The sequence below is a fragment of the Cervus canadensis genome, chromosome 9, assembly GCF_019320065.1.
Source record: "Cervus canadensis isolate Bull #8, Minnesota chromosome 9, ASM1932006v1, whole genome shotgun sequence".
Lineage (NCBI taxonomy): Eukaryota > Metazoa > Chordata > Mammalia > Artiodactyla > Cervidae > Cervus > Cervus canadensis.
Genome location: NC_057394.1, coordinates 9,234,736 through 9,250,013, shown reverse-complemented (window position 1 = coordinate 9,250,013; position 15,278 = coordinate 9,234,736). Strand labels below are relative to the sequence as shown.

Below are 15,278 nucleotides of genomic sequence, written 5' to 3'. Positions count from 1 at the left end.
AACTCCTCAGTTTCATCATCTGTAAAGTGGGACTATTACCTAACCTGACTGTCCCAAATATGAAGAGTAAAATTATTATAAGGCATTTTGCCACTCAATGAAGAGTAGCAGTTGTTTTTATTTCATATGTTCCTAATGAAGGGTAACATTCTGCATCTTTCCCTTGGAACTTTTAGCACAATATGAGAGCTTAAATTTGATTCTTAAATATATACAAATGCACAAATATACACAAAATGTATACAATACATTTAACGTAGATCTGGCATTAGAAAGACCTAAGGATTATATCCTTTTAGGATGCAGGCCACATTTCATAATTTTTTTTCTTTTCTTTTTAAAAGACATACATGGAAGAGAAAAATCTGCTTGTGTGACAGAGGAAAATTCTTCCTGAATTTTGGTATTTGGTTTTTATCACGCCATTTACAACATTCACAGCCCTGTGTTTTATTTTTCCCCATGTGTTTCTTTCAGTCACACAAAGCGCAGTAACTCTGAGTTGGTTTCTAATTAACTGACTGCACCCTGAGGTCTCCAGCTTCTGTTTTAAGTTTAATTACAGCTGTGAAGAGGCTGCAACAAAACCAAAGAGAGTGTCTCTACATGATAAAGAAAAAAATAATAATGCAGTTCTGGTCTGATTCTTAGATCCCGAGGGTGTGGATGTTTAGAGATGGTTAAGTCAGTACACGGACTTGGGGCTTCCATTTATTTTGTCTCATTTTCCCTCATGCAAGCCACTTGATTTTGATGGAGACAACTTCTGACTTAAATCTGAAATCTAATTCCTCGAGTAGTTCTTCGATTCATAGACAGTTAGAATGGAAGGGACTCTCATCCAATGGGATGACTCTACCTCAGTTCTCTGGTTCTGAAATTGACAACAGACCAAAAACCTGTTGATGTTCATCCCATCATGAATTGTCAGACAATTGAAAAGAAATGTGAAACTCACCAGAGTGGCGAAGAGGTGATAGAGAATAAAGTAGATGGCAACCACAGGTGCCCACATGTGTCCCACGGCATTTAGTGTTTGGTCCATGACGTCAACCCATCCTTCCTGGGTAAGAATCTGGAACATGGACATGAATGCCTACAGAGGGAAAGAATGGAGGGATTAAAACACCAGCCTTGAGCTTGCATGCAACTTAAAATTAGGACTTTGATCTCAGTATTACTAATTCAGGAGGGAAAGAAGAGCCTTCATTCAACAGATAAGAAAGAACTAAGAACAAAGATCTTAGAAGTCTGATACCTACCAATTCAATGTGGAAAACTAAAATAATTACCGCGAATTAAAATTAGCCTTGTTGGTGGTAAATACTGCTGAGCAAATTAGAAAAAAAAATCAGGAAACTCTGCTTATTGTCTCTATTGCTTTTACCTTTTAGCAAGTTATTTAATGTTTCCAAGGAATCACTGTAATTTATTTTATTTTTTGCTGTCAAGCAGAACTTATTTTTATAGCAAATTACATTCAATTGTCTAAAGGCAAATAAGAATAATAACCTTCATTTTACTTTTATAGAATTCATCTATCAAATCATTTCAGTTATGTTAAAAACACAAGACTCTGAACAAGAAATATTTCTAAAATGATATGATAATACTAAGCAACTTCATAAAAATGATCACATTTTTTCATAATTTAAAACATGTTTTTTCAAAGCAGAGTCAAGACCATGGAGGAAACCCCAAGACCAAAAGTAAAGTAAAAAATAAAGTAAGATTGAATTAAATTAAAAAGAGCACTCAACAAAAGCCAACCAAGTTCAAAGACTCATTCTTTCTTGGCAAAGATCTTTGGTTAGTGTCATTCCTATACACTTTTTTCTTATAAATATATGCTTATATCCACCTCTGGTTTACGTACTCTGTACACATTAGTGGTCAATACACGAGAACTTAATGAGAACTTATGATACTGTCAGGGAAATTTGACAATTGGAATTGAGTGACTCTGAAAGAAATTGCTATAGACTTCAAGACAATGCAAGACATAAATCAAATTCTCAAGTATTGGGATTCCAAGAAATAAAGTCCAGGATAATAGAAAGATGGACAGAACCCTATAAGAGTTCTGTTACACTGATAGTATCTTAGAGGCAAAATGGACTCTAAAGATAATCTAACCTGATTCATTCTTTTTGAAGATAAAGAAAAAGAGGCTTAAGGTGGGTAATTAGCCCAAAGTCACTCTATTAATTTGTAGCAGTAACAGAAGTAGCACCAGGCATCATGATTTCAAAGCAAGTACTTTTTCCAAGTGCTGCTTCCCGCCTTCAGTGAAGTCTTGAATCTAGTACTTCCCAGACCTGATCACACAGTAAGCTCTTTTGGCAGTTTTCTTTACTAGGGATAATAAACTTTTTTACAAGTGCAATGTTCAATCCCCAGCACATAGTGGGTCTGTATGAAGAAAGGAACAACGAAATGAATCTCAAACTAGGAGACACGTTTTTCCTCTGAGCCTTAGTCCATGTGTGAAACATTTAACTTCTTCTTGACTTAATTTTTCTATCATCTCACCACCCTACAAAGTGTTCTGTTTATGAAAGCAAGAAGTATGTTGTTACTGGTACTTGAGCACGGCATCAACAAGGACGGTTTAATACTTTCCTTGCCAGGGGTGCCTAAGAGAGTATTAGCTTTAATTCATCTTAAAAATGCTTCAGAGAATTTTTCAACACAAGGCTCAATGTCATAAGTGTGCCAGACCTATCATTGAGGGCAATTATTTTTTCCCTGTATTTTTTTTCCTATTGAGTATTTATTACATCTGAAGGCAAGGAAAACAAGTTCTGAAGATGACTCACATAAAATTATCAGATTGTAGACTTCCCTGGAAGTCCAGTGGTTAAGATGCCAGGCTTCTACTGCAGGGGGCACAGGTTCAATCCCTGGTTGGGGAACTAAGATCTCACACACAGGAAAAAAAAAATACCAGATTGTTGTATCTTCTTCAACAGAGACGTCACCAGTGTCGAAGTGTGTGGACATCCAAACAGCTCAAGAATGAAAGGGGGATAAGTCAAAACATCTACCAAGAGAAAAGGAATTTTCCTGGACATGGATTTCTTTCCCTAAAAGTGACAGAGAAACTTGTGATTAAGTCCAGTGGATTTATCCTTGGTACCTAGAGGCCAGAAATTCAGGTGTACCTTTCAGTTTCTTTGGGCAGAAACCTACTTAATTTGTTTTCATCTGCAGCATGAGCTTTCATGAACACTCAGCCATCGTGCTTTCAGTGAGGGTTTGGGAACATGGAGTTATGGGTTTATAACCTGTTGCTGTGAGATAAACAATGTGAGCAAGAACATCGGGTTACCCTCTACTCTTTCCAGAGTTCTGGAAGGAAAAAGTCTCGTTTCTGCACAGCTCAGAAAACTGCAAGTATGTACTGTGAGATGCTGTGAATTATTATTACTATACTCTGTTCAACCATATTTACATTTTGCTGTTTAGTCATCATTGGGTCTTCCATGCTTGTTGGTCCACTGATAATCAGTAGATGGATAGTCAGTGAGTTGCCTATGAAAATATTGCTAGGTAATAATGTTATCCTGGTAATGACCTAGGGTAATACTTCCTTCCCCAGGGTTCCAAATATTATGACATGTTTGGTAGTAGAAAGTAGATGTTCAAGCATTAGGTGGAGGCCCCTTACTTTTCACTAAGGTTTCAGAATCTGGCCCAGTTTAATTCACTTTATTGGAATCACAGTGTTCTTATACAATTTTTAGTTTAGTTTTGTTTTAGTTGAGAGTTTCTGATTGTTTTTCACAAGTTCCTTGGGGGAAAGAAATATACACTTTCTTCCTTCTACTTCAAATTGCTTCCAGATTCTCACAGATTTTTACCAACTGTCTGGAATAAATTCCACTTCTCTTCTCTTACAGAGGTTCTTACTGGAGGCTTAGATTACCCAGAAACCTTTTTATTCTTTCTCTCAAACATTTTCCTTGGAGTCCTCTTACTGCTGTTTTAATTTGGACCAATTACGTTCTAGACCTGCTCCACAACTGTCAAAGCCTTCTTTTTTCATTTTATTTTATGGAAGTATAGTTGATTTACAATGCTGTGTTTAAGTTTTGCTGTAGAACAAAGTGATTCAGTTATAAATATATATATATTATATACATATATATAGATTCTCTCCCATTATGGTTTATCACAGGATATTGAATATAGTTCCCTGTACTATACAGTAGGACCTTGTTGTTTATCCATTCTATATGTAATAGTTCACATCTGCTAATCCCAAGCTCCCAGTCTTTCCCTCGGCCTCCCCTCTGCCCCCTGCTTGGCAACCACAAGTCTATTCTCTATTTGCGAGTTGGCTTTTGTTTCATAGATATGGTCATTTGTGCCATATTTTAGATTCCACCTGTAAGTGATATCATATGGTATTTGTCTTCCTCTTTCTGACTCACTTTGATTAGTATGACAATCTCCAGGTCCATCCATGTTGTTGCAAATGTAAAGCCTTCATTTTAAACTTCCTTATCTAGATCGTTTATTCCCTCCGATACAGTGTCAGAAAGGGATCCCAGAAGCTCATGCCCATCATTGGTGGTGGCTTAGTCTCTCAGTTGTGTCTGACTCTTGTGACCCCATGGACTGTAGCCTGCCAGGCTTCTCTGGCCATGAGATTTCCCAGGCAAGAATCCTAGAATCTTCCCAACCCAGGGACTGGACTCACCTCTGTGTCTCTTGCATTGGGAGGCGGGTTCTTTACTGTTGCGTCACTTGGGATTCCCATGTCCATCACTAGAAAGAACCCTGTTTGAATTTGTCAACTACGTTTTCTTCTATGTTTTGCAGTCTCAGTACGAGGAGAATGGTTTGCAGGGAGAGAAGTATTGGCTGAGGCCATGGACAGCTAAGCTTGAAATATTAGGACTCAGGCATTTCCCCACCGTGGATAAATTCTGGAAGTTTTTATTGCTGCCACAGTCCGTCGGGTTCCTTCCAGCACTTGCACCCCACTGACTCCAGGGGAGGACAAAGACATGTTGATTCTGTAGATCCTAGTCCTCTGGGTACCAGGAGAGGACAGCTGCTCTCCTCCACCCCTTTCTCCCCATCTCCTGCTCCCTTCTGGTTTCAATTTTCTTCTTTTCTCTTCATCCTTTCACTCTGCTGAACTTTTGTTTATTATGGAAGAGCCTTAGTTTTTAGAAATTATGACTGTGTTGCTTTTACTCACAAGCCTTCTTCCCAACTGGGAAAAATGAAAAATAAAAAACTCCAGCATTTTATCTTGCCTTTGGTAAAATCGGGTGAATCAATCACTTCTACACTTGTGGGAGATTCTTGATGTCTTTTCCAGGGCTCTGCACATCCCCACAGCCTGAGGCTCCTCAAATTGAGGGAGATGAGCACATATTTTAGGATTTGCTTTTCCAATTTAATTTCTTTTCAACTTCTGGAAAACAGGCTTTGGGCATGAACCTAGAGTGCACTTTCTCTCTCTCTGATTCTTTCTCTTTCTCCCTCCCTCTTTCCTAGTAGCTGCTATTCAAAGCTAATGGTATGAAATTGTGGCCTTTTCTTTGTGGGGTGACTGCTGGTATCATTTTTTTCCAGGCTGGTAATGAATTGTTTTATTCATTTCTGCAGGTTTTCGGGACAGAAGATCTGTGATTTTTGCTATTTTACCCCTCACGCCCAATCTTACAGATGTAAATAGGGGTAAGCACTTTGTTGACAAGTGCCTTTTCTTTTCTGTGTCTAATGACATAATCACATACTAACCATCCCCATGCAGGTCAGGCCCTGTTCACACTGCAGGTGTCTGACTGCAGCTAATTGAATCAGAGATGAGCAGTTAACCTGAGAATGGGCCAGCTGCACAGGACGTGATCTGGAACAAACCACCCTGCCGATCAGGGAAGAGCAAAATCAATCAAAAACATCTCTAATGAATTTCAAGTGGAAGTTACAGGGAAAAATCACAGTTAGCAGTAGGATCTGGAGGCACATGAATGAATGGGGATTGGCTCTGCAGTTGGGCAGCAGCAACGAAGGGGTCACGGCAAGGTCAGCTGCTGTTGTTCAGTCCCTGAGTCTTGTCCGACTCTCTGCGGCCGCACGGACTGCAGCACGCCAGGCTTCCCTGTCCTTCACCATCTCCCGGAGCTTGCTCAAACTCAAGTCCATCGAATCAGTGATGCCATCCAACCATCTCATCCTCTGTTGTCCCCTTCTCCTCCTGCCTTCAATCTTTCTGAGCATCAGAGTCTTTTCCAATGAGGCAGCTCGTGCCCTCAGGTGGCCAAAGGACTGGAGCTTCAGCTTCAGCATCAGTCTTTCCAATAAATATTCAGGGTTGATTTCCTTTAGGATTGACTGGTTTGAGGGACTAAGGAAGGTGGTAATACTCTTTTTTCAGACTTTTTAAAGTAACAGCTTTGTTGAGACATAGCTTAAATACTGTAAAATTCACCTTTTGAAGTAGACAGTTAAGGGGTTTCATTTCCTCACAACTAAGGCAAGACCCTTTTCATCATTCCCCCAAAACTATGTACCCATAGCAGTCACTTCCCATCCCTCCCTTCCACAGCCTTCAGCAACCAACAATACCCTTTCTGTCCCCATGGATCTGCCTATTGTGAACATTTTCTACAAATGGAATCATATAAGAGGTCAGGGTTCTGTATCAGCACTTCATTACCTTTTATTGCCAAATGATGTTTCATTCAATGGACAGACCACATTTTACCTACTTATCAGTTGGTGGATATTTCGGTTGTTTTCACTTTTTGGCTACTATGTTGCTATGAACATTCATGTACAGATTTTTGCTGGACATTAAAATTACCTTATACTTAATATAGTTTTACTGCATACTAAAATATATGCAAAATATGTATTTACTTAAAAAATCTTGATATTAAAAATTTTAAATGTGAGGAATACAACTCGGGTTATTGACATTCAATTTTCATTTTACAATATAATTTGTATGTATCTTATCTATCTTTAGCGGGTTTCCAGAACTCTTTCTCTGCAGAAGATGAGCCTTCAAAATGAAATCGGTTTGACAACTTATATAGTAGCGCAACCTTTTTACGGAGGGTGTCCCTGCTGTGTCTTACTACCAGTCAGCCGTAAAATAGAAGATCTGCCGTGACAGTATTCACGGAGTGTAAAAGTGACACCTCCTTCGGTTTTAATTGCCTTAATTATTCACCTACTCAGTCTCCTTGTTTCTTTTTTCCCACTGAAATAAAATGCAGAGGAGTTGTATCTTCTGAAAAACCTACCGACCAAGACGGAGGAGTGGGCAGACTTGGACTTGATGTCTCCTCACAACTAGGGCATCTGCCGGACACGGGGGTGGGGGTGGGGGGTTGACCTCGACACCCAAGGGGACCTGAGGAATCCCCGAACGACCAGCAATTGTTTAATTAATTAAATGAAAAATCGTGTTTACAGTGAAAAAACCCCACTGATTGCATGATTTAATATTTTGCTGTATAGTTTCTTTCATTTAAAACTCCTCAATGATTCAAAGTTTTAACAATATTTAAAATGACATCAACATATAGTAAGTGTTGGACCTACCTAATATTGGAGTTAAATTTCCAAAATGTACACTGGTTGGAAAAATCATGACTGACAAGATCAAGGTCTTACTGAGAGTTAAGGGTTGGGAAAAACCAAGAAAAACGACATTACATGTATTTAAAAGTTGCCCAACGGCTCAATGGTAAAGAATCAACCTGCCAATGCAGGAGACATAAGAGACGTGGGTTTGATCCCTGAGTCAGGAAGATCCCCTGGAGGAAGAAATAGCTACCCACTCCAGTACTCTTGTCAGAAATATCCATGGACAGAGGAGCTTGGCAGGCTCCAGTTCATGGGTTGCAAAGAGTCAGATACAACTGATAGACTGCTACAGTACAGTACAATATTTAAAAACCTACGGTAAGTAAAAACTCTTTAATTAAGAGTCACCACTTACTGCAACTAAACTAAGTTATCCATAATCACAAATACTGTGGATTTTAAATCTGGAGTAAAATCACAGTGGTGGTGGTGGTTTAGTTGCTAAGTCATGTCCGACTCTTGCAACCCCATGGACTATAGCCTGCCAGGCTCCTCTCTCCATGGGATTCTCCAGGCAAGGATATTAGACGGGGTTGCCATTAATGCTAAAGCCATTGGCAATAGCCATTTCTTTATTTCAATTTCTCCTTGTCTCATTTACATGGAACTTCATGGTCTATCACTTCAAATACACTCTTCCCAGTCCTGCAAATTCCATCTCCCTTTTTGCCAACCTCTCAGGAAACATGCTGACTCCTAGGTGAATCTAACTCTCCAGGTCTGTACCACTCCAGCTCCTGCACTAGCTCCATATGGAAACAGGCTCCCTTCCACCTTGACCTCCAAAGAGGCCTCCACACTGCCCAGTCTTGGGCTCTGCAAAACTTCTCACCTTCGTTAACCTTGTCCACCTCATCTCTCTCCTCTCTCTCAAGAGACACCCTCCCCAGAAGGGACAGTCAAATGAGAGTGGTTTAAACTGGAGGCTGAAGAACTTTCCCTGGTGGCAGTGGTTGAGAATCCGTCTTGCAAAATGTAGGGGACGCAGGTTCGATTCCTGGTCGGGGAACTAAGTCCCCACCTGCTGTGGGGCAACTAAGCCTTGACGCCACAACCTCAGAGAGGGTACTCTGCAAGGAAAGATCCCGCGAGCTGCAACTAAGACTGGACACAGCCACAATTAAATAAATAAATATTTAAAAATAAAATATAAAGTAGAGGCTGAATGGGCAGAGGATAAAGACCTTGGCCCTCCATGAGTTGCAGGGTAGGTAGGCAAAGTACCAAGTGTTGAGCTCTGCGGTCACAGAGGCTGAGTTTGGATTATATTTTTAAGAAGATATTTCCTTTAGATACATGAAAGTGTGACAGTGATATCGATAGCATCATTTTATTTCATCTCGGAGCTAAGTGACTCCAAAGATAACTTCTACCTCTAAGTGTCTACTATTCTGTGTGTGTGTGTGTGCGTGTGTGTGCCTGTGTGTGTCACACTCAGTAGGGTCTGACTCTTTGCAACCCCATGGACTGTAGCCCACCAGACTCCTTGTCAGCGGAATTTTCCAGGCAAGAAAACTGGAGTGGGGTTGCTATTTCCTTCTCCAGTGGGTCTTCCCAATCCAGGAATCAAACTGGTGTCTCTTCCATCTCCTGCATTGGTGGGTGGATTCTTTATCACTAGGGCCATCTGGGAAGCCCATGTCTACAATTCTACTCTGTCTTAGTTGATACCGGCAGTCAACTGGAAAACTTTGATTTTATACAATATGCTTTCTAGTCTATTTACTCAGACTATACCTTGACTATAAAAACTATAGAATAAGGTTACACTAAATGTTTTGACACTATATTTACTATAAGCTGACTTTTAGTGCTGTCGGGGACAAGAGAATTTATTGAATAAACATTAAAAATCACGGTTTTGGTAAGTGGACTCAAAGTAGGGAGCTAAATAAAATAAGAGCTGGGTGAGCTCTAAGCCATCACATATACTAGAATCTTAAATTGAATGTTGGTTGAGTTTTGTTGTAGGGCTTAGACAGTTCTGAAGAGTTATTAGTGACTTTCAAGTTATAAAGCTTTTGAAGTTATCTCTGTCTACATATGGACTTCCCTGGTGGCTCAGATGGTAAAGAATCTTCCCCACGATGCGGGAGACCCGGGTTCAATCCCTGGGTCAGGAAGATCCCCTGGAGAAGGCAATGGCAACCCACTCCAGTATTCCTGCCTAGAGAATTCCATGGACAGAGGAGCCTGGCAGGCTAACTGCACAAAGAACTAGACACAACCTAACGACTTTCACTCACTCTCTCTATGCATGAATTCTCCTGAAATTTGAGATCAACTACCCTTGCTGTTAATAGAAGCAAAACATTAAAAATGTTAATTTTTTTTGTAAAATGATTATGCCTTATTGCTTGTGACTTAGAAGGAAATAAAGTTGAAACTGGTGGTTTCAAATAATTCCGACTCTCTTTTATGTTGGTAAGAAAGACCAAGCAGTTCTTTTCCTTTTATTTCAAAATGAACCCACATTATTTATTTTGCTTTTACTATTTCTAAAATATGCCTGTTGCCAAGAATTCCATTTAAATGAATAAAAAGGGGGGGGGTCCTGTTCATTGGTCAAATTTTAGACTACTATGGAAAAGTCTTGCTGAATCTAGACTAATGTAATTGGCTTTAAATGTCAAAATGAGCTTGAATGTAATTAGAAGCAAAGCAGAAATCAAAATGTTATGCTTATTCCAGCAGCAAATTACTCTAAGTAGAGTCTACACTTAAATATAATTTCAAGAGTGAAAGGAAAGATGGGAGAAACTCATTTGCAAAAACGAGAGCATCTTTTTCTAGTTACGAAAGTGGATGTAGGTATGCCTGATCATCACTTCTCTTACAAATGGCCATGCTTGGGTGAACTTCTATGTATAACAGTGTAACTGACCATGTGGACAAAACCATGGATTTGAACAGCAAGTACACATTTTTTTCAGGGCAAGATTTAAAAACATGAGAAGAGACACTGAACCATGACTAGCATTTATATGGTGCTTAGCAGCCCCAAGGTCGTTCATTGTCCATTATTTAGAGTGATTTTAACAATAATCTTGTGTTACTCACTGTACATTTTACAGATGAGGAACTGAAGTATGCAGGCCTTAAATGATTGACTCAGGCTTGCAGGCAGCAAGCCGTGTTGCTGGGTCTCTAGGCTGGAATCTGTGGATTTCAAATTCCTTCTGTGTTTTTGGATATTACAGGTAACAAGACATCTTTAAGATCTAGTCATTGCTCATCTCCTTTCCTTATCTAAACTGCTAAAACAAACAATATGCTAGGCTAAATCATATTTAAAATTATTACTCCTTTATCAAGTACAGTAATGAGTACGTACCTGAAACTCTATGTTATGCTCAGCTGGTTAATGAAAATTAGACATCTCCAGTATTTTTTCTTTTTTGCTAAAATAAGCTTCACTCATTACCATTTTTCCCAAATGAAAAGGACACAACCTTTTCAATTTTGTAAGGATCTAAAATTACAAACTGTCTTTTAATAATAAAAATATTTCAATAATTTCAGACTTAAATGTTAAAGTTTCTATACTAGAAACATTCATTTTAAAGAAAAAAGATTGAGATGAACTGAATGAACTTATATTTTCCCCCTAACAATCTTTTTTGCAGAGTATGATATTTTTAGTTGAAAGGTATTTATTTCCCAGAGATTATGTTAAAATAATTTGGAAATGCAACCATCTAGCTGACAGAACAAACAGCTGTGAAAATGAGACCTGGAGATTTATGCAAATGGGAGACTTCTGAATTAATTTCCTTCATAGAACACACTGTCAAGTTTCTCGGAATATTTATGCCCTATTTCTTAATTAGTGATTTTGCTAATGTCAGTCATATTAAATTTTCATAATGTGAATGATGCATTTCAATGGCAAATATGTGCTATAAAATTGCAGATGAAAGTTGATGTTTTACTTTGAGTGCAATTATTAAGAAAACTTCTGTAACCATGATACCACCAAGTTTACACAAGAAATTTCTCAGTGTTTCCCTACTATCCATTTGTATACCTATGATCAAGAAGAAGGGTTTTCTATTTGGCTTCAAATAGAAAGCAGCATCAATCAGAAAGTGCTTATATTTTTGCTTACTGAAAAATCCTACATCTTATAAATGGAGTTTGTTTATTTTTTGCTCTGTTTGAATGGGCTTTGATTTCTTGTTTGTCTTCATTCCAAGTTCACAAATAGAAAGCTTTACTGCAAATTATATTGTCTGCTCTTTTCTATTGCAAACATAAATTTCAAAGTCTTGCTTCTATCTTTTTTTTCTTTTCTTTTTATTTGGCCATTCCACGTAGTATGTGGGATCTTAGTTCCCTGAGCAGGGATCAAACCCACGCCCCCTACGTTGGAAGTGCAGAGTCTTAACCACTGGACAACCAGAGAAATTCCTTTGCTTCTGTTTTGATAGTGCTTATTTAATACTCTAATGCCTTGAAAATAAAGTTGATAGTTGTTTACCAATAAATATTTAATTGTAAAAAAATTAGTTGTAATGGCTCGACTCCAATAAAGCTGATTTTATAAGTCATAAACTAAAATTTGTCTTATTATATAACTGAGTCTTATACAATTTGCATATCCCTTATATCTATATCCATATTTTCCTTCAGTTACAATTTACCAGCTAATGTTCGTGTCATGTAAAAAAATGAGATGATTTTCTTTTACTAATGCATAATTATAAATTAAGCTTTTATATCTGCATACCTACCTGCCTCCATTGTTTTAAACCATGAAACCATTCATTGTACAAAATTTGAAAATACCAAAAGGCATGAAGAATAAAATAAGTTACTTTCAATTCAAATAAAAGGTTGTATATATTTTTTAAAATTTGTTGTCAAACTTGAAAATTGTACCAGTTTTTTCCCCCTAGGTATATACATATACTGGCAATAAAACTGAATCCGGCTGTAAATAGAGTGTTGTGTTAGGCTTCTTTACTTAATTTTTAGTTATCATCATTATGGTCATGCATGACTAACCTTATTAATTATTCTGTAAAAACTGACCTTTGATAACTAGAATATGCCATTATTTCCAAAGTCTACTTAGACATTCTATTACGATTTGATTTTAAATTTGCTTTAAAATTTTCACGATGGTGAATAATGCTACAAAGGGCTTTTTTTTTTTTTTTTTACTCTATCTTATCATGTTTCCTGGACATCAACCTTTTAACACCGATGCATAGAGAAGATGTTGGGAAGGCTGGACAGAGTCCTCAGCAGAAGTAGGCAGTTGTACCCAAGAGGTGGGGAGTGGAGCAAGAACGAATCTACACATCAGTCACTGAATGGCCCCGTGTTTAGTCCCAGATGCAGAATAGTGAATGGGAAGCTATTACTATTTCAGATTCTGGCAGTAATCTTCTCTGTAATAGAATTTTTTACTTTTTGCATTTCTGTTGAAAGTTACAAAGGACTAACTAAAAGGAACAGTCTAAACCAGAATGGGAACTGGTTTTCAGACTTTCAGTTTAAAATACAGAAAACTAAAAAAAATAAAACAAAATAAAATACAGAAAACTGAATACTTAGTGTCCAGCTAATGCCCCCATCTTTTGCCGAGGGACCCTTTTATGTTGGGAGGAGAAGGGGACAACAGAAGATGAGATGGTTGGATGACATCACCAACTCAATGGACATGAGTTTGAGCAAACTCCAGGAGATACTGAAGGACTGGGGAGTCTGGTGGGCGGCAATCCACGGGGTCGCAAAGAGTTGGACACGACTTAGTGACTGAACAACAACAAATGTGACTACTGCTGGAATTTAGTGTTTCATGCTAAGAACTTGGATTTCCATGCCACTTAAGAACACTAACTGCTACTGCTTGCTGATTCCCCTTTTCACTGTCAGTACGATGTTAACTGGTCTGATACTGTTATATCCTTAGACCTTCTCAACAGTCCTCTAAAATGCTTACTGGTGTTCTTTTCTCATTGATGGGGAACTGTACATTAGAGAATAGTTGAAATGTCTCACTATAGATTGTATATTTTGTAGGCAAGACTCCACAAAGTATTAAAATATAGTTAGCTTTTCATTTGTAAAAACATATGCCCACAGAATCATCTTAACTGGAGGAGACACAGAATGGTCCTCATTTATGACCCTCACTGATTTTTGAAGATGGTACAATGGGAATAGGCTGATTATTAAAATAATATTAATGGAACATGGCAACTATTAGAAGGGAAAACTGCAAATAAGACAATTGGTAGAAAACTACCAAAATACAATGAGGAGCAAAAAAAAAAAAAAATGTTCTCCTCCAGTGAGAATGTTTCTGGGATCACAGTAGGAATTGAGGATGCTTTATCCAAGGAATGTAATAATTCCTTGTATTGCAGTTCAGCGGTCAGTGATACCAACACACAGCCCAAGGAAAAGGCCATTTCTGTGTGATTCATCCTTTATTAAAGTCGTCCTCCAAGAGGAAGAACACAGGATATTATTTTATCACTATGCCATTGATGAATCACCAAAAAATAAACTCAAATAGAAGCCAAAGAAGCTCAGATGGTACAGCAGAACGGAAATAGAGCTAATTTTTCAGCTTTTTTGAGGGACGTGGTTACATTAAACTATATATTGCATTACTTTACAAGTTAAACCAAATTGCTAGTCTCTATTGCAGGGCCATGTCCAGACATGGATGACAATTTGGCTTAAAGCCTCAGATGGGACTGACTTTATGAGATAGTGGAAGATTTGACACAATAATGACGACGCAGATAAAAAAAAAAAAATTACCTCCCTTACTGCCCTGAAGATGCCAGAAATTCCTCAAGTGATTGTAAATTTTTGTTTTTGGTCAATAAAAGTGAGTTTTGTTCAATGAAAAACCTCCTCAGAGAAACATTTCTTCCAGTGTAAACTCCCTCAAAATAGCTCTTCCACCATTCTCCAGGAAAAATAAAGAAAGAGTAAACATCTTCATGGTTCCCCTGTGTTACCATCTGGACCTCGGAAGACACCCAGCGGTCTGTCTCCAGTCCAACCCTGTAGTTCCTTTCACCCGTCCCTCTGCGCCTCGTGATTCTCCATGCCTTGGATTGACTCACGCTGCTTTCCTTACATGGAATACTTTCATCTAACGCCATCACCCAAATCCTTTAGGGGAATCATATTTACCCCTGATGACAACTCTTCACAAAGCTTTGCAGTCTTCCTTCCCTGGAAGCAATCTCTCCCTTTCTTATTAAAACAAAATGATATTTGGAAGCACAAGCCCATAATAAGGTTCCCAGGATTTTTAAATACACTCCAGGATATCTCTGATATTACTTTACAGCCGACTCCATCTGCTTGGGCATATTTCACCTTCTGGCTTGAGTTTTTTCCTGTGTGTCTACTATGGGGGTGAGTTGAGTTCCTTCACGTATCTCGACTCTGCTGTAAGTGAAAGTTAGTACCTTTGGGCATGTGTGGGCAAGGCATAGCTCCATCCCATGGAGGATGCTGTCTGAATTATAAACCACAACAAAAGAGGCACATGATCTCTTTAGTCTTCATTGTGGATGGGTGGATGCCTGCAATATTTGTGGGAAACTTTTGGTATGTAGCAGATGAAAGTGAAAGTATTAGTCACTCAGTCGTGTCCGACCCCCATGGACTGTTGCCTGCCAGGCTCC

At 38.5% G+C, this 15,278-nt stretch overlaps 1 protein-coding gene across 4 annotated transcripts in view; it reads right to left on the bottom strand.

Moving 5' to 3' along the window:
• NALCN (sodium leak channel, non-selective) overlaps window positions 1–15,278 on the bottom strand; it is a 294,668-nt gene that overhangs the window by 128,467 nt on the left and 150,923 nt on the right. For all 4 annotated transcript variants that reach the window (XM_043477974.1, XM_043477976.1, XM_043477975.1 and 1 more), the window contains one exon: window positions 959–1,096. In XM_043477974.1, coding sequence (XP_043333909.1) covers window positions 959–1,096 — 138 coding nt within the window. The remainder of the gene's footprint in view (window positions 1–958; window positions 1,097–15,278) is intronic.